General features: G+C 49.5%; 1 protein-coding gene across 7 annotated transcripts in view; it reads right to left on the bottom strand.

Annotated features, from left to right (window-relative positions):
• The window catches only part of LOC122571467 (protein vein), a 198,657-nt gene that overhangs the window by 50,826 nt on the left and 124,815 nt on the right, over positions 1-23,016 (bottom strand). For all 7 annotated transcript variants that reach the window (XR_006318061.1, XR_006318062.1, XR_006318060.1 and 4 more), the window contains one exon: positions 10,121-10,263. Coding sequence is in view for 4 of the 7 variants with exons in the window: in XM_043735235.1 (XP_043591170.1) it covers positions 10,121-10,263 (143 nt within the window). In the remaining 3 variants the exon portion in view is untranslated. The remainder of the gene's footprint in view (positions 1-10,120; positions 10,264-23,016) is intronic.

Here is a 23,016-nt window from a genome sequence, read left to right as displayed (position 1 = left end):
GGGGGAACGTAATCTGGAGCGTTGCTTCAACGTTGTCTCCTCTTCGGAATCACGCGGTGGAACAGTGGAGGTTCCGGTCTCGCGCACGTCAGCCTGATTTCCTTTCCGTTTGTTCTAGACAGTTAGCTTTTACGAGATTCACGAACAACCTCTGATTATTCTTTTTATACGACGGCCGTAGGTGGAACGATTTCGAAGATTGATCAAAGTCGCAAATCTAGTTGTAAATTTCAAAAGTTACCATTACATCGCCACTTTTTTCTTTATACGTTTATACGTTCTTTTTTCGACTGTCACTCTTTGGCGACTTACTTCTCGTGCCCGCCTTTGAACAGACAGATTACTTGCTAATTCGTCGCTGTTCCGGTATTCCACCCATACGATGGATTTCTTTTTCACGTCAATTAAGTCGCATGTCGCGAACCGGCGAGTTGATTTTTCGCTAGGCGATATCTCGCGTTCTTCGACTAACCACTCTATTCGTCGGGCACGTACATCGCGGAGCTACTCAACGTTTTGGAAGTTTGATCATCGTGATCGAGTGGATCCAATCGCGCTCTCCCAACGACAATAGCTGGCCAGTATTGAATCAACAGCTCGTTTGCTTTATTGAATTCTGACAATATTGCCGGGTAGGGTGATAGATAGTCGGCACGATACACCGGTACGAGCAACTAATGGCTACTCTCAAATTAATAGGGAACGCATTAGAATGTGTAACTCGTCGCGGTATACACGTCGTGCGGAAGTGATTAAAATTGATCCTGCAATCAATCCGCGAACGGCACCTATCGCGCGAAACCGATTTAATCGTGTTTCGTCCGACTCTCTGTTCGCTGTTTCAGAAAACCTTTCATAGTCATCGACGCGTGACCACTCCCCCAATGACCTTCGTTCTAGCGGCTAATAAATGGATTACGCTTTCGTCGCTCGTGTTTCGTTCATCAACGCGAATTTCTGTTTCCTATCTCGTTCCAAACGATATTATAATCAGATTGAACGAACATCGTATCGACCACCATGAACGTTGGATGCTGTGTAGATTCGAAATAGATACGTGACGTTCGCGTTCCACCCATACGACTGTTCCAGCGAAAGCGCGCTGTCGTCGTCGCGATGAGAAATCGGTCGGCTGGCTCGTATCGGCGACATTCACGAAGGCGGAGTGCCCCTCGGGTAATTCCGGTATGCACAGGGTTCGTAGGATGCAACGATCGAGAGTGACGCAAGCCCTGGAAACGTGTGCAGCCGCGCAAAATTCTCACGTGACGCGTGTTTCTATCTTTTTGCACGGATTGCTTCGTCGCTAGACGACGCGGCGCGTCGCGCTGCTCCGGTGCGAAAGGCAAAAGGAAGATTGTACCCCCAGGTGCCGTCCCTGGGGTTACTGCAGGAAAATGCACTTCTCTCTGTATCTAACCAGGCACTCAGCCGTGCGTGCCTTCTTCCGTGTATCTTTCTACGTGCGTCCGTTCGCGATCAAAGATCCGCGAATGTCTTTTCCCCCGTAGCGCCGCTTTAGAGACGCTTGCTGCTTCGCGAAAGAGGGGAAAAAAAAAAAAAGAAATTTCGGCCGACGCCGCCTCCGGCTGGATTCCTTTAGATAACTTCGCTCCTACTCGCCGACTAACGCGCGGATGTAAATTTCGAGAAATAGCAAACTCAACGCGATCTACGTGGTTTGTTTTCACTGAGAGAATCTCTCTCGCTTGCATCTCGTCTGGTCTAACGCGGGTCGCTTCTACTGCGGAATAACTAGGAAATAATCTAAATCCCAGGTATAACACGGACCAAGTAAGCTCCGTTCTCCATTGGAAAAAATGTCGCTTCTTTTATGCCTGCCCGGCACTAATTTTAAATTAACCAAGTATAATTAGACAATTCCGGGGATTCTTTAATTTCGGTACAACGTAGGTGTTTTAGTTTTCGAGCTAATTTAAGTTCCTGCATAGCCTAGATCTTCTATTATTCCAGTCCTGCTGCGAGTAACCTGAATCTACCCTATCTTATCGTTACACGGCGCACAGTCTAGATTCAACATATCTCGAAGGTAATGCGAGTTCTGCGCAATCTAGACGTGCCCTGTTTCAGTCTTCGAATTTTCTCCAACCGTATTAGGCCTAACATAGCATACTTCAGCAAAGTATAATCCAGCTCCATCTTAATTCCGTTGCCACGTAAACGGAGAAGCGTCGGAAGTCTTTCTCTATCGATCGAGCCGCGTACTTCGAACAACGCACAACCCAGCTCGTGACCCGTCTATCCTGCGACGCGTAATTTAGTAATGCGTTTTTTTTTTTTTGTCCGTCACGTGAGTGACATTAATAAACCGTGTGTCGTGTCGGTGGTCGGCCATTAGTCTTCGACGGTAAAGACCGACAGGCGGAGGCAGGTTTCTTGTCGATCGAAAAATCGAGATAACTCTGACAGTTTAATCAAACACTATATTTTCATTCCGTACGGGCGCGGTGTAATATTTGCGCGCGCGTATATGCACCGTCGATTGTGTAGCGTAATTTATTTCAAATGCACGCACACTCGTGAAAGGAAAAGGCTCGCGAAGCGTATGCGCGATATCTTATCATTATCCCATTTAGCCGAGCCAACGGGAGCAGAACGCATCGTATTCCTGCTACAACTTTTTTCCCCATTCTGGGTCGAACAGTAGTGTTGTTCGGTGTTAACAGGGTCGCCAGCTTCAACCCTTATCGCGCGTACAAAGTAAATATCACGTGCTCGACTCGAGTGTCATTCAAAGAGACGCACAAAGAATTTTCTAATGGACCTTACAGGTTCGATCTCTCTATTGAATCGCAGTTCTCGCCGAACGAAGCCTTGTAACCAATCAATCGCGTAGTCGATATTCCCGGCAATATCGGATGTTAATCAACGATGCGTACGAACAATTATTTTAGAGGCGATACGGCCGAAAATCGAATGGAGCTTCGAAATAAAATTTTCACAGGCAATCGAACATAGGTGTACGCAGACGCACGACCGCCTGCCCCGACGAAAGGAATTGCCGACAATAAATGCTCATCGATATTCGCGGTCGCATTTTTCCGCAATTATTGCGCTCGAGAATTCTGTTGCCGGTCGATTCGACGGGAGAATATTAAATATCTCGATGTTCCGTGGTCGACGGGCTTTCACATAAACATAGCGGTAATTAGTTTTCCTAGGATTTCATTGGCTATTGCGTAGTCTTGTTTCGCCCCAAATTTCCCACTAAGTAAATTAACGAACAGCCTACGGAAATGTCCCAGCTTTTCACTACCTTTCCGCACTTTTTCGTTGGAAAATGCGATTCGCTGCCGGGGAATATTTGTCAGACAGATTCCACGTTCCTTGAAAGGATCTTTTCTACCCTTTCCAACTTTCATTCGCCTCGGATGGCAAATTAGCGTGAACGCCGATGGTACTTCGTTAACGAAGCCATCGCGCAGGAACGATGAAATATACCAACCTTCCCTCTGGTCGCCATAACTCGATCGATAAAAGCAAGATTTCTCACGTACAAGTAAGTCAAAGACGAAATGGCCCGAGTAGCCGCGGGCTGATACTCGGCAAGTGGAACAAGTCCGTCAGTGGTCAGACAGATTCACGAACGCGATAGTAGCTTTCGGTAATTCGTAACCAATGGCTTTTGAACGATGAAATAAAAAAAAGAAAAAAGAAAAAACTTGTCAGAGCTAAACTAAGTTATCAGCCTGGTTCTTGTACGACGACCTTTTTCTTCCCTTTACGAGGTACGAGGCTGTTACGAGCACCGGCAAAGCTGTCGGTTGATTTCATCGTTGAGGGCATTGTCGATACACGACGAACTCGCTGTTCCATCGTACTTGAACGAACACCGCGTCGATGACGTACGAAGACAAAGTGATCGCAGAGAAAGGATCGATCTTTATTTTCGTTGTGAATTATTTCGAAATAGCGTCGTAAATTGACAGGACTGTAAGAGCTGTCTTCCTGCCTGGAAAAGCACGCGACATATACAGACGAGTTTTCAAATTTGGATCGGTATCGACACATAGATAGCTCCGTTGCTTTTCATCTCGCACATCTCAATTCGACTCGATCATAGCGAAAAGCGTCAAACTGGCGCAGCCAAACTGCAGCTCACGGAACACGATCTTATGGTACGCGAAACACGATCTGGCGCGTCTGGCTTCATATAAAATTCCATACGTTATAAGCCTGGAACCCGTCGTTCTCGATGCAGCCGGTGACGTACACGTCGTGGCCGGTTATCGCGCGAACATCGCTCGCTCGCAAAAAGAACTCGTCGATCGTGCCCGCTTGGGAAGACGAGTTAATGCTTTTACCGCTCGCTCAAAGCTCGTACACGCCCGTACTCCACGCCGCAGCCGGTTGCACTATCGTTTCTCGCTAGGCAACAACGAGCTGACCGACGACGCGGTGGAAAATCAAACGGCTTTCGCGGAATCAACCTTTTGATCCTGCGATTGGATTGCCAACCGAGTGGCTCGCGCTTTTCTCCGACAGTCGATCAACAAATAGGATTCCGTGTTGTTCCGTCTTTTTTATCTAGCGCGCGTGCTGCAGATACAATTTGGTGATTCGTCTGTCTACGCGTCGTTTCATTCGCGGTGGTTTCGATTCGATTCGTCGAGTCTCGTGACTCGGATCGGCGGAACTCGCAAGATCGAAATTTCTATTTCGCGAGATAAAGGGACGAAGAAGAGGCATAGCTCCTTGCCGGGCTACGAAATGGTTAGCCGAACTGTGAAAAATCGAAACAACTTTGCAGCCTCCGTGGCATCGAAATGGCGATAAATAAGCGAATAATCGTTTTTCTTTGGAGCTCGTTAGAAAACGGTAGCTCCCTCGATAATTAAAATGTTATTTCGCAGTCGAAGCTAATTAGCGACGCGATATAAACGAGGTAAACGAGTAAAAGGCAGCATCACCTTCGGAGAATATTCGCTCCTGATAGCGGCTCTCGTAACTGCAAGCTTTTACATAATACTTCTTGTTTGTTCTTCCAGAGAGAACGAGTATTTCTTTCCGAAGAAACGGAGAGGTTGTTGACTCCCCGCGGTGCGCCTTACGGCTAATGGAAACCGGCGCTGCGCGTAGACGATCATAAACGTTTCAAGAATCGTTCTTTATATCGAGAGGGAAACAGACTGGGCGCACAGGCGGTTGATGATGGCGTTGGATGCATGCGCTGTTTCGCGCACCAAACAGCTCTATTCTATTCGATTCGTTCGGTCGCGACTCCCATTGTAGAGACCCGGACTGCGCACGGAATTTCGCGCCACGTCCCGCACGTTACGTAGTAACGATGCTGAATGTATGCACGTTCTCGCGTCTATGCCGGAGAGCTAAATCGCGCGCGGTTTCTGCATCTGCATCGCATTACGTTCGGAATTGGCCGACGAATGCGATTGAAATTCGTTGGAGTGCCACTTCGCGGAACGAGCTCGCGATTAAGCAACAATTCGACGCTGTTGCCTCACACTTGCACGGATTCTCTGCCGATCCTTTGCGCCAAATGTTCCATCCTCTTTTTCGGAACGGGCGTCTAAAGCGAGCGCGCTCACGTCGAATCTTTCCTACCGCGATCTCGTTCTCTGGTAGCGTGCAAATGCGAATTCAATGGGTTTCCCGTTCTGTCGGACAAGTCTTCGAGTTTTGGTTAGACGAACGTGGTCGCGAGGCCGAAGCGAGACAACGCGCGTGTACGAATTTGCCCGACACCAAGAAGCGCAGACCATTCGACGATTATTACTCGCGATACCAACGGCTGTTTCGGCAAGTCCGACCAAGTTTGTATCATGCGAGTTCCCGCCTAGATGCGGATAGTTTAAACGAAGGGTCGCGAAGGGCTCGTCGAGACGAACGGTCGCGATGGGAGGCGTATTTCTCTCGCGACAGAGTTTCCCAATGTTGCGTAGACCATCCTCATCGAGGCAGACTCGCTAAACAGACTTCCTACTGCTGTTACCGCATAATATTATTCATGTCTTTCTGGGTCGTCAGTTGCGAGAAGCGTCGCTTCGAACCGACAGCGCGTCTAATCCATCCAAACAACACGCAGACGATTACGAGGTGTCGGGAAATTGCTCGAGGTTCGTTCTAAGACGGATGTTTGAATTTTTCTAGCAAAGAAATTGGGCGAAAGGTGTCATAGATCGTTCGTTGGAAACCTCGACGTTATATGTAACCTATCGATTCCTATCGCACCGATTTACTATGCTCGACAACTTGGTTCCCACGACCGCGTCAACGACCACGAGAGAATGCAAAATGATAGGTTGCACGGTTCGCTCTGCCGTAGCTGGAAATATCGTTGACGGAAAATCCCAGGTGGTAGGAGGATGATCTTTCGCTATGTGTATTGCGTTTTTCTTTCGTACATGGCGCCGAACTTTGCCGCGGTGACGTGCGTAATATACCGTCAGACCTGGCAAGTAGTACGGGTAAGTAGTATGAGCGACGTGTAGTCAGACGGAGCGTGTGCCGCTCCATTCCACCGAGGACGGTTGTTTATTCGTCGTTGCGAAGACAGGCCCCGAGAAATCGCGCGCGACAAGTTTCGGAGTTTCCAGCAGAACGCGCATCTTATACGCCGAGACAATGCCGCGAGCCACGTTGCGCGTAACGACCTCCGGAGAGAGATCGTATTCGTTACACGGCGAAATGCTTCGCACCGCGCTTATCGCGCCTTTCCTGCAACATTCGCTAACGATATTCCTCCCGTGTCTCGTTTTTTAAGCGTTCGCGCTGCCTCGATGCGAAAACTCGCGATTTCTTACGACCTCGTAAAATTTAACTTTTAAGAGAACCCGTAGAAACGAGAAGAAATTTTAGGAGAATCGTGAGCCAAGAGGCTGCTGTCCCAATCGATGTAACGTTCTCCGCATAGTAGTAACGTGGGACGAGGCCGCAGTGTCTATCAATCTGCGTTTAATTAATTCCTTAGGAACAATCAGCTTTATATCCGCGTCAACACGGCAGCATGCCAGGGGATGGCTATCGCCGTTGTCCGTAGCGTTCGCGATGCTCCACGCAGATGGAGTTTACCTTCCGCTCATAATTGTTTCTATTTCGACGTTTCGTCGCCCCTTCTAATTGCCTCTGTTCCTTGTCTCTTCGCCTCTGAAAGCATTAAACGGACTTGAGCGATTCTCCAGCACCGGGTCCTTCCTCCGCTTCGCTCCGTTATCGTTATCTGGCGTATCAGTATTTAACCACGGTCATTAGCCGCGTCTCTGTTGATCATCCACTCTCCTCGTTTCGTCGTTGCTCGCTCGAGCGAGAACTTTGAAACGATCGATGTTCGAGCCACATCCGCTGCCGTTCAGGGCCGCTGTCGAGGATATCGGAGGCTGGACCGGGAAACGACTCTTTGTCCGACGCCGAAAGCGCGCTTTCTTCCACCGATTCTCGTGGTCGGTGAAATCGTACGCGCGGATAAATTGCCCGGGCCGCTGTCTTGGTTTTTACAATTTCACGGTTTCTGGCTACGCTGACGCGAGCATTCGCGTACCGTGCAAAAGAAACTCGTTCCTTTTCTCTGGCCTCGGCTCACCCTCCGCCCCGGGTATTTGACCGGTCGAGGATTTCTCTCGCGTAACTTAAGCACGAAACCTTGGCTTTTGCGCGATTCGCGTGGCGACGTGTGACCCGCAACGTCTGCTTCGTCCCCTCGACGAACACGACGACGAGTTTTCCCAAGTGCTCGAAACTCGTCAAAGCTTCTAACGGCGATATCGATAAACCGGAACAGCTAACAAGGCAAACGATGGAATTCCAACAGTTCCTTGGAGGTTCGTTAGATAGAGAACGCCTTGCGATGCATAATTTCGCCGATCTGCGGCTACAACACCGATGGCTGGCGTGAGTCGGCCCTTTCCGACTAAACGACGCGGAACGCGCGCGTTATTGTATCAAGTTACACCTCCGTAGTAGTAAAGCGTGCCATTGCGACTGCAACGGCAATTGTTAAAACATTGTGCAGTGGAGAGAGCGCTCGGGCCACGAGTAGGGCACGAACATTCGAGTCGTAGTAAAAGTTTGTGGTAAATGTTATTGCAGTCTAGCTAGAGCGCTGTTCGCTCTTTCGAGTAACTCTAGGCTTATAAACATTACCACAATCTGTTACCGCAATCGAGCAGCTAACCAGTAAGGAAACAGAAGTCACGGCCGCGGCGCGTCGTCGAAATGCCCTCGAGCGTGCTACCGACCGTAAGAATAAAAGGGCCGGTCGAGGAAAACGTGTCGAGTGATTGTTTGCCAGGGCACGTTCTTTCCATCGAGTTCACCGACGTCTACGGGACGAAACGATCGCGATCGTTTCCTTCGATCGATCCTTTCGTCGATTCGATCGTTCGTATCGCCGCTCGTTTCGTTGCTCGAGGCGTAGTGGAGGGAAAATGCGGGTAAATTCCGCGAGAATCAGGACAACGTTCCATCGTTCCGGGATTTACGAGCCGGTCGAATGTACGCGAGTGTACACCAAAACGGGCAGCTGACCCGCCATCAGCAGTTCAGAGCTATATGAAACCCTGACGTGGCTGGCAGGGTTGTAATTGTCGCCCTTTGTCCGTCATACGAGCTCGCAGTGCCTCGGTGGCGGTGAACCGCAAGCTTTCCCGGCCTTGCTGGAACCGAGCGCCGGCTGCGCGGGCATTATCGCATCAGGTGCTTAATCCTAACTTTATCACCTACGTCTATCGGCCCACTTCTGGAATGGATCTTTCCTTTCATCGCTATTCCCGATATCGTTCCGCTTGCTGTCTCGATATTTAACCAATTTTTCCACGATTATCGTTTCTTCGGTGCTACAGCTAACTTTGCAGTATTCCATACGTACGAACGATCCTTTGTGCGCGGGTCTCGGTCCGTTTCGCTTCACGTTCGGTATTTTCGGCGAGGAATTTCTCGCTCCAACACCAGCAATTCCTTCGAATTGATCCCGTATCGTGCTGGAAATTACAGCACACTGTAAACTGAGTTACGCGTTTGCAGTACGAATTTCACCGCGGTCGAGCTTCGCGTTTTTCCCGGTCTAGCTGTTACCGCCATGGCTGCATTTCTCAGTTGGCATAAATACCCTGGCGAAAAACGTCTACCAAATGTTGCAGGTATTATGAAAACCCATAAACTAAGGTTCCGCGCGGTGGCCTTCTGCTCGAGGTCTAGCCGGCTGTCGATCGATAAGCGCCAATGCGAACTGTTTCAGACGTTTATGCACAACGTGGTCGCATCTTTACGCGAAACGTCGACCGTAAAGGCTACACCATCGTGCCAGTGAGCCGATACTCGCATCCTACGTGGACGATCGATTATCGTTTCGTTCCAGACGTCCTGACCGAGTTTTCTACCTGCACTTCCCTTTCATACGTATATCTTCCATCGTATTGCGAGATAAATGAAAAATTACTCACCTTTCCGATCCTACATTTATGATTTCCGTTTGCACCGCGTTAAACTTACGTAACATATCCCGAAAGGGATCGAAAGATGTTTTTATATTCGCCTTTTATTGCGCGATGTTGCCTTTCGGAACGTCACGCGATCACGAATGAAAAAAGAAAAAAAAAAAAAGGAAAAAAGAGGAAGAGAGAAGAATGATTTTCATGGCGACAATAGGGTCATCGAAATGTCGCAGGTTGCAGAGCAGTGTATCGTGAAGTCGCGTCCCGTTACGCGTACAAAACGCGCGCCTCTATTTTTTCGAGGATTCAATGGAGATTCCGCTGCGGGTGCACGCACCATCGGAGTTATGACGACAACGAGTGAAAACTGAAGCGCGCCGTGATGTGCCGGCAGGTGTTCACCGATCGATCGATCGATCACCGGAAATCCAGCCGGCATCGAACAAAACGCGTCTCTCGTTCTCTTTGTTCGCGAATGTTCCTCCTCCCGTTTTTGTATCGACGATCGACGCTCGAATAACGAAGCTGCCGTGTTTTTAAGCACGCCAGAGTATCGTGTTTCTGGAGTATTTTTATTAATGAGATAGATAGAGACAGACATCTATTTGTATCAGGGAATAAGTAGATACTCCATTCTCGGTTAGCCTCTCGTTTGTTACAAAGATGGAACCGTACGATATGTACGCGTACACGGAAGAATCGATGATACTCACTGGTTTCCGAAACTCTCGTATCGTGAGCGACTAGAAGCTGGGCCGCGAGTGAGGCTCGATGACCGGAAGTACTCTCTGCTACGCACTCGTATCTGCCGCTGTCCTCGGGTTTCGCGGAGGATATCACCACTTTCGATCTCCGCCTGCGAACAGATAACGTGATATTCATTAGACTTTCAAGACCTTGTGCCTATATAAAAGCAAAGTTTACGCCATCGACACGGGGATTTGCGATAATCGTTTGCTCTCGTAATATTCAATGGAAACGCGGCCAGATAGCGGATTAGTTCGTTTATTATCTTTCCAACAAGTACACGAATATCGAGGTGGCGTGGACCGAGCTCGCGTACCTTTCTTCGAGTCCCGGGAGAAGATTCCGCAAAGTTCGGGCAAACAGGAAGTTTTGCCTGCGCTCCCAAGGATCCAAATACACTTGCCTGCGAGCTTCCATGGGGTTTAGAGCGGTCTGAAATTTCTGGACTTCTCTATCCGGGAAAACTCGTTTTTCCGTATGAAGAAGCCGAAACTTCTGCCGGGGAGCTTTCGAACTTGCCCTCGAGACGCCGGCAAATTTAATAACTTTTCAAACACTGCGGATTACTGCCGGTGAAATTCCCTCGTAACGCAAATATATCGATAACGATCGATGCGGTTCCCGACGTTCTACCCACGTCACGTTTCTCCTCTGTTTTATCTCGAATTCCAGATTATTTCCTAAGCTACGCGTCGAAACGTATGAAAGCCGCTTAGGAAAATCGTTGCCGCCAACTTTACGCGCGATCCGTGCTCCTTCGGGAACGAATATCGAATAGGAAAACTACTAAACTGCAAATACTCCGCTTCGACCAACGATGTTGGTTTGCAGCTGTCTCGAGACGTCGATGCGTTGGAAATTCGAAAGAGTGGAGCAAGAGAGCAGGGACAACGAAGTCCGGTAAATTCGAGAACAGGCAGTTGTTGGCTTGAGATAGAAATGCAGAAGCTGGCAAGGTCGAATCGCCGGGAAGCAACGGGGAGCGTGGCATTTCCGATCGCCAGGCAAAACGTGAGTTCGTCCTGAGATAGCTCCTTAAATTGGAAGCGATTCAACCGACTCTGGGATGGTCCCTTGTCTCCTTCCACTTGTCAGAGGAGTTTCTCGATGGCCCTGTATTACGCCGCAATCTAGCGAGTCCACGTACTGCGACTCGGAAAGTTAACGGACCGAAGAGAAGAGGAGCTTGATCGTAAATCCACAGTCGGCTGGAATTCGCAGTCGGAATTTCAAGGGTGGATCTTCGACTATGGCCGAACATGTCAGACACCGGACTTTTTCCTCTTCGTTTCGATAATTTTCGTCTTGGTAATTCTACACCACATTCCTAAGAACCTCGATGATAACGTGAATCGAAGCGACGTAGAAATAAAGGGCCGGTAAGCTTTTTGGCGGTTAAATGACGCGAATGCCACGCGCTGGTGCCATAATCCTTCGTCGATCGAATGCCACGATGGCTTAGACGAGCTGTCATTTCGAATTGGTTTTCAAGCTTGGCTGGCGCAATTTTGAAACCGAGATAGGATAAAATGGACAGCGCCACTTTCTACTAATTCCAGCATTTCAACTGCAGCGATGATTAACGAAACGCGTGCGCAAATCGCGATTGGATCGAACGCAATATCCGTGCCCGTTGCGCCGTGAACATCCGGAGAATAATCCCTTAATTGCGGCGAGATCGATGTTTTCTCTGGTCCGTCTACGTTGTTATTAATTTCGCCGTGTTGTCTCCTGAGCGAAACTCCACCCAACTAACAACCTGTCTCGCACAATTTCGTCCGACGAACGTTCTTCTTCGATCTGGGCGTCGCGATCGTGCTCCACCGCCCACCATTCTATCTACCATGTACCGTAGGAATCGAATCGAGGAATTTCGCATCGACAACGACCGATTTTCAGAGAGAAAGAAGCTTGGCTCTTTGCTGCGAGTTCAACCGAGATTTCGCAGAGCGAGAAGTTTTAATTCGGCAGCTCTTGGGGCGGATCGAAGCGTGACGAAAGAATTGAGAGATCGCCGAAACGGATCGAGGGACGGGGTAATTGCCCTCTCAGGTGGAAGGCCGAGAGGAGTTAAAGGTAATGAAAGCGAAGAGTAGTGCGGCGAACACAATTTGCGCGGCCCCTGCATTAACTTCAACTTTTTACCTTTACGGTCGACCTTTACGCGATACCTTGGTTCCATGGCTTCTTCTCGTACACCCCGTACGTGTGTTTACATAAATGTATGCACGCGGCCGATATCAGAGGATGAATACAAGATCAGCGGTGTTTTGCATTTGCAGGAGCTTGAATTTGCCGAAGCTTCGCCGTAAGCTTGTTCCCCGTCGTTTTCTATTTCCTACCATCGGCAATCTTACATCCGAAAGATCGAATCGTCTTTCGTAAGATCGATCGACTAGAAATTTTCCAATTGCAACGTACTCCGAGGACGAGCATTTTCCCTAACACCCACTATTTTGCCAGACCACGACCGATGGTTGCGAAAACGAGATTTTCATTGGCATCGTTTGTCGACTTTTTTCTCTCACATTTTTTCGATTACCGAAAAGCAGCAGCCTCCGAAAGGTCCGGAGCCGCACAGGTCGCAGCGAAAATATTTGCACGAGAGTGGAGCGCGAGCGAGAGCTAAGGGCCACACGGCTTGTCGTCTGTTCATCCCCTTTAAGCGATTTCGCATGCGAGCGTTCACGAGATACGGAGATACACGGTGAACGAGAGAAACGTTGGCCGAAGAGAAGAAGAGCAGGCGAGTGGGGAAAGAAGGACGAAGATGAGAGAGACAGAGAGAGACAGAGAGAGACAGAGAGAGAGAGAGTCTGGTGCGACGGTCACGAGGAACGAGAAAAAAAGAGAGGCGGAGAATGGTGGCGCGAGAGGAGCAGACGGAGAGGCGGTGGAACCACGCGCACGCCATGGATCCAGCAGAGAAGGGTTTCTAATTTGGTGCCGCGGCAAAAATCGACACTCCGTCTAGACTACCGCTACTCTCCGGTTAGTAGACGCGTATATATGCCACCGTGGGAGAGAAGAAGCTTCCAGGAGAATTCGACCGACGGAGAATGAGAGAAAAGGAGCGAAATGGGAGGAAGGAAGAGGGTCGGGCGGAGAGAAAGAAAGAAAGAAAGAGAGAGAGAGAGAGAGCTGGAAGCATGGGCCGATGGAGAGGGATAAACCGAGATTTCTATTTATGTATTCCACCTCGTTCATGAGTCGGTCCGTCTTTCGCGCTCTTCTTTCATCTCGTTACGTTTTTGCGGCCGGTTAGCCTACCGATCCTCCTCCCTGGCCGTCGTACCGCCACACCGCCATCCCTCCGCGAACCCCTTTGACGCGTTCCAAAGGGAATCGATCCACGAGGATCTTGTAACGACCGGCTCAGGCGAATCGCCAGCTACGCCTCGCCACGCCGCTTCCCGAACTCGAGGCCGTCTACGGAAATTTCCTCGCAAAGTTTCCGCGCGAGGAGATAGCCTAGCGTGAGTCGATGCATCCGGACACCTTTTTCATCGAGTCCTGCTTTCGCTCCGGAGCCTTTCTGCTTTTAATTACTCTCGGCGAACGAGGATTTTTCTGGGATAGAGCCGGGAAATAAGTTGGAAAGTTGCTTGATTACCGGAGAGAAACTTGGGAGATCGATTTTCAGTCGTAACACGTCGATACGTCACGTCGATAGCGTCGTCGCAGAAGACGTTAATATTAGATGGGGCGCGGAAATTAAAAGATCGGAAGGAACTTACGGCGGAGCTGTTCGTTGCGTTGCATCAAACGGGAACCCGGTTACCCGGTTCGAATAACTTTCAAAAACGTCGCAGGCTTTCGATTATGGGTACTCCGATATTCCGCAAGTTGATGTCACAGGCGTGGAGATTAGGCGGTAACTCGGGAGCTTAGCAGGCCAACCGCCTTAAGAATGGATTTTACGATCATCCTAAGTGAATGCAGCCCCTCCACTTACTCCACGAGATAAGTACGAACGCGCTAGGAGTATCTATACGTAAGTTCCCCTTAACGTTTCAATAACGCGCCTCATCCTGACTTACAATCCCTATATCACTATAACACCAAATAACGCTTCTTGTACTTTGCACGAGTATCCCTCGTTTCAGCCACGTGTTAACTCGACCTCCGCCGACGCTTTTTCTCATCATATTTTCCCGTTGATCGCGTAACGAACGGGACCCAATTCACATCGGCTGGCTCATAAATCTCGCACGGCGCAATAACGTTCGTCAAATCGTCGTTCAGCCCACGTACTCGCCTACGTCTCGCGAACAAAAGCAAGTGCGATCGCACCGCCGTTACGCGATCGTTTGCCGGCACGTTAATTCGATATCGTTGATCCTCGATATCGGACACACGCTCGTCGAACGTTCGCGATTTTTGCTTCGATTTCTTTATTTCCATGGACCGTGTGTTTCTACGTTCGCCTACTTCCGGGCAGAATTCACGGTTAACTACCAGCGCGCGCTCGACGAGCCGCGATAAAACCGAAGCTGGACGTCGCTCGTACCACGCGACGTTACGAGCGTCTCTAGCGCAATTATTGCCAGACTCTCATAGAGAAATTCATTTCCGCGACACGTCCCACGGTGCACCTTTCGTTTATTAACGTTCCACCGGATTTAGACTGTCGCGCTAGATCCCCTTCTGCCATGTCCCTGCTGGCCGTGTTATCAAAACTCGTTCGGCCGACCCATTCTGTCTCGCGATTAATACGAATTACGCATAGCCCGTTTTCCGCGGCTTATTTCCACTGGTAAACCCGTGGCCTGCATTAGAGATAATAGCCGCGCGGTACGCTTATTTGTGCTTGTAACGCTGCTCTTTCCCCGTTTTCGCTGGATCGTAATTGAAAAACACACGTAGGGAACGCAGAGCTGGCGTTTAATCGCCAGCAAGTAGAAATTGATAGTTCCGAGAGCGTCCTAAAGTCAATTAGTTGCATGGAATTTCTATGACAAAGCGACTTTCTATTCGAAATTAAATCTAGAGTAATCTCTGACAGGCTTTTCGCTTGCGTTTCGTTTCGCCGAGAGGTCGCCGTCATGCGGGTATTACGCTTAATTTCCCTCGTCTGTCCTTCGCTTTTCCTCGTCTCTTCCTTTTTTTGTCCCCTTGTTACCTTCGCCCGAAGGGACCCGAACGCGATGTCGCGACGGAACGAGAAAAAGTGACGCGAAGAATTTGTCAAGAAATTCTGCTCACCTGAGCGTTCTCGCGAATAAGAATGGAGCCGCGCGCTCTGCGATTTCGCAGTCCCAATTTTTCCGGCACCTCTCGAGTTTTTTCTTCCCTGCTATCGAAAAACTACCGCCGAGGAAGTGGCGCGGATTTTTCGTGGAAGCACATTTGCGATACACGCGCGAATATATGCAGCAAAGAACGCGTCGTTAGATAGCTACAACGCGGTTTGAAACGATATTCGCACGAATAGTGGACGAAACTCGCGGCTTTGAAAGTAGACTCCTGATATCGAAGGATCGGAAGTATTCCTTGAATACGACCGATCCGATTGACCAACGACGTAGAATGGATTCCTAATGGCGAACGCCGCTGCGAATGGCGAGCGAGGACTATCTGTCTTGTAATGGAAACGGCATGTCGTGCACGAGCACAGCGACGGGGTGAAAAAGAGATACACGCCGAAAGGGAGAAAGAGGGAAGCGCTGCTTTCTTCGCCCTTCTCCTTCTGGCCCTTCTGTTTTTCTTCCATCCCGTGGAAGCAGTTAATGGTTTTCTTTTGGCCGGCTGGCTCTCTACGTTAGTGCTTCTGTCGGTTGAACCGTACGACCTGCTCCTCTCTTTCCGTCTTCTATAGACGTTTTTCTTCGCTCAACGTCGACCGCGTCCACCCGTTCTCCCGTGCCACCGTTGTTCCATGAAATTCTTCCGAGCGCGATTGTATCGAGAATCGGCTGCGAGACCCGCGCGTTTTGTACCGTGGACATCGACGCGAACAACCTTTCAAGGACGCTCGATAAGGCTTTCTTTTCTATTATCGGTTCGTCCAGGTCCTATTCTATCCGGGTTCTTTTTTTTACTTGGCTCGTTCTCGCGAATCGAGATGCGTAGCTGAGATTCGACGGCGAACGAGTCGACCGTCAGCTGAAATCAGCAAGTTGCAGACGAGTGCTTCGAGCAACACCGCGCACTACCATTCGTCTCTTCCAAAGCACGCTATGAAAGAGGAAGTAGAAACTACGAAGATCGTGTTTTTGATGGAGGTGACAGAGGAGCAGGTGGAAAGGACAGGGTAAGAACCGGAGAAGAAGTACGAGAGAAAGACGAGGGGAGAAGTTGGACGAATGCGAGAATCGCGAAAGATTCGGTCTGGAGGCAGCGAAACGTAGAGAAACGTGGCACGATCGGTGGGACGCGCGCGTCTGACTTATGGTCGACGCGAATTCCTTTCGGCTCGGTGACGTACCTTGTGACGTAGTCCGGTGACGATCGTCGCTCGAACCGAGCAATTTCGGTAGACTTTCGTCAGGCGACACGGTATCGAATTACGTCGGTATGTTGTCTGGAAGTCACCGCGGCTGATTTAACGAATCAGTTACGTTAGCGAGATACGAATAACGATGGCCAGACAACGCGACGCTTCTCGGTAGTCACCGACGAGACTCTGAGCGTATCTTTCTAATTTTAGTCGGGACAGTTCAGTGCCGTAGTTTTCGGTTCGTAGCCAAGCGCGTTTTCGCGTTTCCATCGTCCCGCGTTTCCTTCCTGATGCAGTTTTCTCTCCGTTTTACTCTTATTTCCATCGAATTCGATTCGCGTTCGAAGGAACCTCGGACGAAAGGCCTTTCTACCAAAGACGTAACGTCCCGTTGCAGGCGCGCGGAAACTCGCGAAAGTAATTCGAGCCGACTCGATTTCGATCTCCTATCGTTAGTTGTAATTTTAATCCAGCGGGGAACATTAACGCGAAACGAGCGGCGTTAACGATGCCGTAATTCCGGCGAGTTCCAGTGATCGGTGAACATCTACGAGGTCCGGAAGGCCAGGCTGAATTCTCGAACAGAAGGAAAACTCTGACGCCGCGGGCTCCCGGTGGACTGTTCCTGAGAAATAGTCCGGATCCGTTCCCATCGGGATTCCAACTCTCGTCGTGGCAGCTCGTTAAGCCGCACGGATTTTCCCGAGCATATCACGCGGAATTCCGCGTCCCACGTGGGATGAAATTTCGATTTCGAGTTTCACGGCGTTTGTGAACCCGCGATAAAACATTCCGATGATCGACTCTCTCTCTCTCGCCTTCTCTTGTTTCGAAAGGCTCAAGGTATATCCCGCATTGTTTCAAACTTTCCACGTCACGACTCGAGTGGCGCAAATTTCACTCGTGGCTGATTCGCTCGCGTAAATATCGTTATCGGTAAATTCACCTTCCAGCGACTGCTCGAGGAAATTTTCCAAAGATTCCAGCTTTTCGAAGAAGCCTCCGTGACGAGATGAATGCCTTTTTCGGACAAAGAACGGTCGCACTACGGAAAACTGGCCGGATTTATGGCGTCCGTCGTTTTTCCGAGCGGACACTCGGTTGAAAGCGCGAGTCTCTGCGGCCCGGACGAAATATCAGAAAGCGGAGCTTCCTCCGTCTAAGAGCAGGTAGTCAAAAGCCATGGCGTTCGCACGCTCGCTTGGTTATAAATACTGTGACCCATCAATGCCACTGCTGCGCCACCATTCAGAGTCGCGACAGGAACGAAGGAACGGGGTGTAAGGAAAGGAGAAGAGCTTAATGCCTTGACTGGTGAAAGAACCGGTGCTCCTCGCGTGCTGGCTACCAGCCTTATTCTTTCGTTATTTTTCACCCCCGATGTTACACCGACTTTTTCGTCTCATCACCATCTGGTTTTTCCACCACAAGCTGTGAAACGTTCGCAAAACGTTTCATTCGGGTGCGACCGTCGCGTCACCTCGCGTTGCGTCGCGTTGCGTCGGTCTGTTTCACGACGATTTGGACATCGAAAATAATATCCCACCGTCGACACGATAAATTATAGAAGCGAGACGAATAGAGCGTGTCATTTATGTAAAACAGTTTAGTCTGGTGTCGCGGTCGCTGATTTATCCGGCGCGTTAAACAAACGTAGAAATAAAGCATCGCTGCAAAGACGCTTGTTTTATTTTAATCCAATCATTGGCTGGGCTCGCGGCATTCGTTTTTCTCACCACTCGATATTCGTTTCTTTCAATAATATCGCGTTGCGTTTTGCAACCGGTCCCGCGTTACATTAGCCTGCAGTTGTTCGCTTTAATTTGCAATTCCGTTTCGCGCGACTTCGACAACGCGATCGCTCATTCTCTTCGCCAGGAATCATAACGTTCGTCTCTTTGAAGGTAAATGTTTCGTGCAAGCAACGTTTTATGCGGCTCGTCCCATTACCGTTTCACCCTTTCTATGCATTTTTCAGCCACCTTTTCACTCTGCATCCGCGTTGTTACGATCTCTCGTTTCAGTTCGATCAAAGCGCCTTGGGATCGCGTTATTGCTGTTCGCCCTTTGCGTCTCGTTCGACCAGAAAACAAACTGCGATATTATTCCGCTTGTTTTCATATTAATCGCTCGTCGTTTCTGCAGCACCCTCTTCTCAGCTCGTGGCTCGCTTACGTGTTCCGCTCCTCTCGCTTTTCCAACCTCGGCTTAGATCGCTTTTCCTTTGTTTCGCGTCAAATCGAAACGAATCGCGAGTATCTTTTTTCAATTCCAACGCGATGAATCTCGTGCGATAACGAGTCGTGGAGATTCTCGCACGATCGTCGACCGTATCGAAAAGGATCAGCTGATAGACGCAAGACCGTGAGCTACGTGTGCGAGCCATTCGATATCCTGGAAAAAGCTCAAACGATTCTGCAGTCGATGGCACAGATATCGGAACAAAGGTCTTGGCTCGAAAGTCCGGCGGCTGGCTGTTTGGGCGGTCGCGAAGAAAAGAAGCCGAAGAATCTGGTATAGTTCTTGGCGAGGATGAAGTGGCCTACGACGGTGAAGTCCTCTAGAGCTTTCGAGCGCTCGCTCGTATTCGCCTGCCCGCGCCTCTAATCTCGCCTAACCATCGAGCCGCTCTCACAGCCTCTTTCGGTGCAAAAGTCTTCTTCGTCTGCATCTATACAGGGTGTTTTCAAAATCGTTGTGCAACTTGAAACGACATACCTCGTGTTAACACGTGTCGTTATTTACGTTTGCAGCGTATACCTCGAACCCTATATTCTATCCATTTTCCTTCATCTCACATCATCATCATCGACGTTTTACGTCGTGTCTCCCACAAGCAACACTCTGCTTTCCATACCTAACACCTCAAAAATGGCACATTAGACTCGATAATCACTCTCCGTCTTTCCATACTCTCGATATCTTATATCCAACATTTAATATCCATCATCCCACGCCCAATATCCCAAATCCATTTCACAGATCATATTCCCATCCCACGCTCTACATTTCACATATTTTATCTCCTATGCTACAATATATCGCACGGTAACGGTAGCTAGACAAATTGGGTAAATTAAGCAGATCACGAGCTAGTTGAGTGCGCCTGTACTTAACGAATGTTCAAACACGATGCTCTCGAAAACGGTGCTCCGCGTGGAAAAATTGTACTCTATATTTTCCACTTACTTTTACACGAGCAATCGTTTCTTTTCCGGGTGCAGCTCGATTTCAGGAACACCCCGTATATTGCGGGTTACGCCCTGATTCGTCAAGAGTCGCCTTAACTCTCCGTTCCCCTTCGCTCGCATTTTTCCTGCCTTCCTTCTTCCTCTCCGGCTTTCCTCGTTTACTTCCCTTTCGAGACTGCGTTCGACTTCCGCCTCGTCCAGCTTTCCACTTCGCAAAAGTTACCGTTTGCGACCACTTCCGCTTCTTTGCTCCGACAGGAGGGTGATCTTGGTCGGGCCGACTGCCCTTTTTCATCGCGAAATTTAGTTTTGTGACCTTTCGGTCTAATCTTACGGCTACGGCGATTACTCTTTGTCCATGTCCCCTTCCTGAAACGCCCTCTCGGATAGAGCAGATGAAAGAGTGCGAGATCGCGTATTCTCATTTCCGGCAACGTTAATTCCATCGAAACTTTCTGATGCGAGATAGAGATATTAGGTAGGCAGGTAGTTTTTGTAGCTGGTTTCATCATCAAAGTTGTTGCATCGCCCTCGAATCCCTCCAAGACAAAAACAGCTTTTGTACCTACCCTTCGATTCGATCTTTCGTCAATTGATCTTTCGTGAGGTTTGCTTTTTATACAGCGGGAGGGCCCCCTAAGCCCTTTTTTTGTTGCTCGACGGCATCAATAATTTTAGAAAATGTTCTCCAACCCCGCATTCTTTTATCCTTTATTTAACCCGTAGGAAAGTAATCGATCCTCTCGAGAAGTTATCGAAAGCAACTTCTGTTGTCTACCTTCTCTTCGCGGAATCTTTTAATAGTTTCGTAAAGTTTGCAGAGGGCAGGTTTCCCTCGCGTTCATCCGCGACTCGTCAAGATATTTCTAGCGAATCAATGGTTAGAACGAAGAGAAAGAAAGAGAGAGGGAGAGAGGGAGAAAGAGAGAGAGAGAGAGAAAGAGTACGCGGTTCGAACAGACCGATTTAAATCTAAGCAGAGTGTTGGCAAGAGCGTCGAGTCTCGTCTTGCTCGCTCTTCTCTCCGCGGATGAGAGTCTCTTCTCGGAGTCTTGGTTTTCCTCTCTCGCACCTCCGCCTTCCTCGCGCGTTCTCTCCGCTCTTCTCTCGTCCGACGTGCCCGGCTGTGACTCATCCACGGAGAACGGAGATGCTGGACCTTGTCGCGAATCTAAATAAATACGGACACGCGCGCGAAAAACGAGGCAGAGGGAGGATCGTAGTTGAGAGTCTGGGCACGGGGTGCGGCCGGCTACCGAAACATCGCTTAGAAATGCGTGAGTAAGAACCTTAGCCCGTGGTAAATTTATATCCTCGCGGCTTTCGCCGTGCCTTTCAGACTGTCCGTCTTCTCCACGGCCGACTACTTTCTTTCTTCGTCTACGAGGGAGCGGGGGTGGTGGGTATCGTGGCAGAAATTCGTAAAAGGATTACGCGCAGGCTGACCGAGTAATAGCAGAAAAGTCGTTGAAAGTTGCGAAAAGAGGCTTTTAAAACGGAATAAAGTACAAAAGCTCGGGGCCGAAGAGGCGTGAAAGAGATTCGGGTATAACGAACCGCGTCGTAGTTCGCGTTCGTTGGGATCGTTGGCGACGACCGCACCGTCCCAGCGAAATTGTTAAATTATAAACTAACGCGTTACAGTTGGCCGACGGCTTGGTAATTTGATTCGCGAGTCTGCCGCGTCTGGCTGGATTTTCTCGAGCGTGCAAGGTCGTGCCCTCTCGTCTCCGGCTGGAACAATCGATTTTTCCGAACGAGAGCCTGTTCGTTGCGAACGAACGAAACTTCCAACGCTGTACGTTCGATTCCGCGGTCGTATTTCTCCGTCACGTAAACGCGTTTTCGAATTTCCACAAAGTTACAACGTACCCATGCTCCGTTCGCCACGATCGAAAAGAGGAACGATTATCGATTTTCGGTGACGAATGAGATGGCGTCGCAAACCAATTACGACGAGGAGGGAAAAACGAATAAAAACGGTGGCGAGACACGACCGTGTGTACGACGGGAACACGACGTATTTATTTCGCTTTTCTAATTAACGATTAATTCGCGAATGCCGTGTCCTTTTCCACGGCTTTCATGTAATGGAACAAATTACCACAAAGCAAGGGTCGCGACTAAAAATGGTAGTTCGCCTTATGGATGGGTTGAACCTTTTTTGCGAGACAACGAACCATCGCCAAGCGCGCGTTTGGAGAAGCTCCGCGTCCAAGCTTTGGCCACGGATGCCCATCAGTTTTAATTAATTATTAATTTGCCGTGCACAAAGGCACCGACCTCCCATTCGACCCCGTGACTCTCTTGACGCAGTCTGGGATCCTTCTCTTTCCGCGCCACGTGAGCAGCCCTGATGATTCCACGGCGAACGTCGACGGCCCTCTCCTCTCTACCAAAATTTCATGCAGGTTCCATTATGAGCGTCGGGGTCTTTAAAGGAAGAAACCCGCGCGAGCGGAACGCCACGAATATTCTTAATTAATCGTTACTAATTGCCGAGAGCAGATTGTATATTCCTTGTAGTAACGGCGGGAGGAAGCGTTCCTCCATTTCTCTTTGCTTTTGTTTCCACCTCGTTGCTTTCTCGTGAACTACTAATACCGTTGAGAGGACGATTGGCTGGTTTTCACAGCGTAATTTCCAAGTCCCTTCGCAAATGGAAGATTCGACTCGGAGCCTCGTGAAGCAGCTGCAAGAAAAACCGTAAGTCCTCTGTTTTAGGGGCAGAAAACGGGCAAAGTTTCCAGACGCCCTTTCATAAATATTCCAACGATGCGAAGGGTTAATTGCACCGGAACGAAGCTAGGTTTCGCCCTCGTTTCTAGGGATTAGTGGAGGCGGTCGAAGGTTGCCCCGCGCATTTCCGGCACGCTCGAACGATCGGTCAGCCGATACATTTTCCCCTCCAAGGAATCTATAAATATTTGATTCGAGCCGAAGGGTACCGCAGTAAGTTAACCCCGAACCGTTGTGGATCAACCGTGGAAAATCGCCAGTTGATTTTACCCTGGCAGCCCTTCGCCCCGCTTCGATCCTCCGACAGCGACGGGTGCTCTCGTTCGGCCTTTACCCTCACCACGTTCGCAGTCCAACCTCGTTTTCCACGTGGAGGGTTTCGACAGGGTAAACTGGCCGATATGCCACTGTCATTGGACAACATCCAACCGGCGTCGCAATTGCAACGAAGCAGATGGGTAAAGGGAGCGGAGGAGTTGCCGTTGCGCTATGC

The sequence above is a fragment of the Bombus pyrosoma genome, linkage group LG10 (assembly GCF_014825855.1).
Source record: "Bombus pyrosoma isolate SC7728 linkage group LG10, ASM1482585v1, whole genome shotgun sequence".
Lineage (NCBI taxonomy): Eukaryota > Metazoa > Arthropoda > Insecta > Hymenoptera > Apidae > Bombus > Bombus pyrosoma.
Note: the sequence above shows the minus strand (reverse complement) of the source record. Positions and strands in the feature narration are given on the sequence as shown.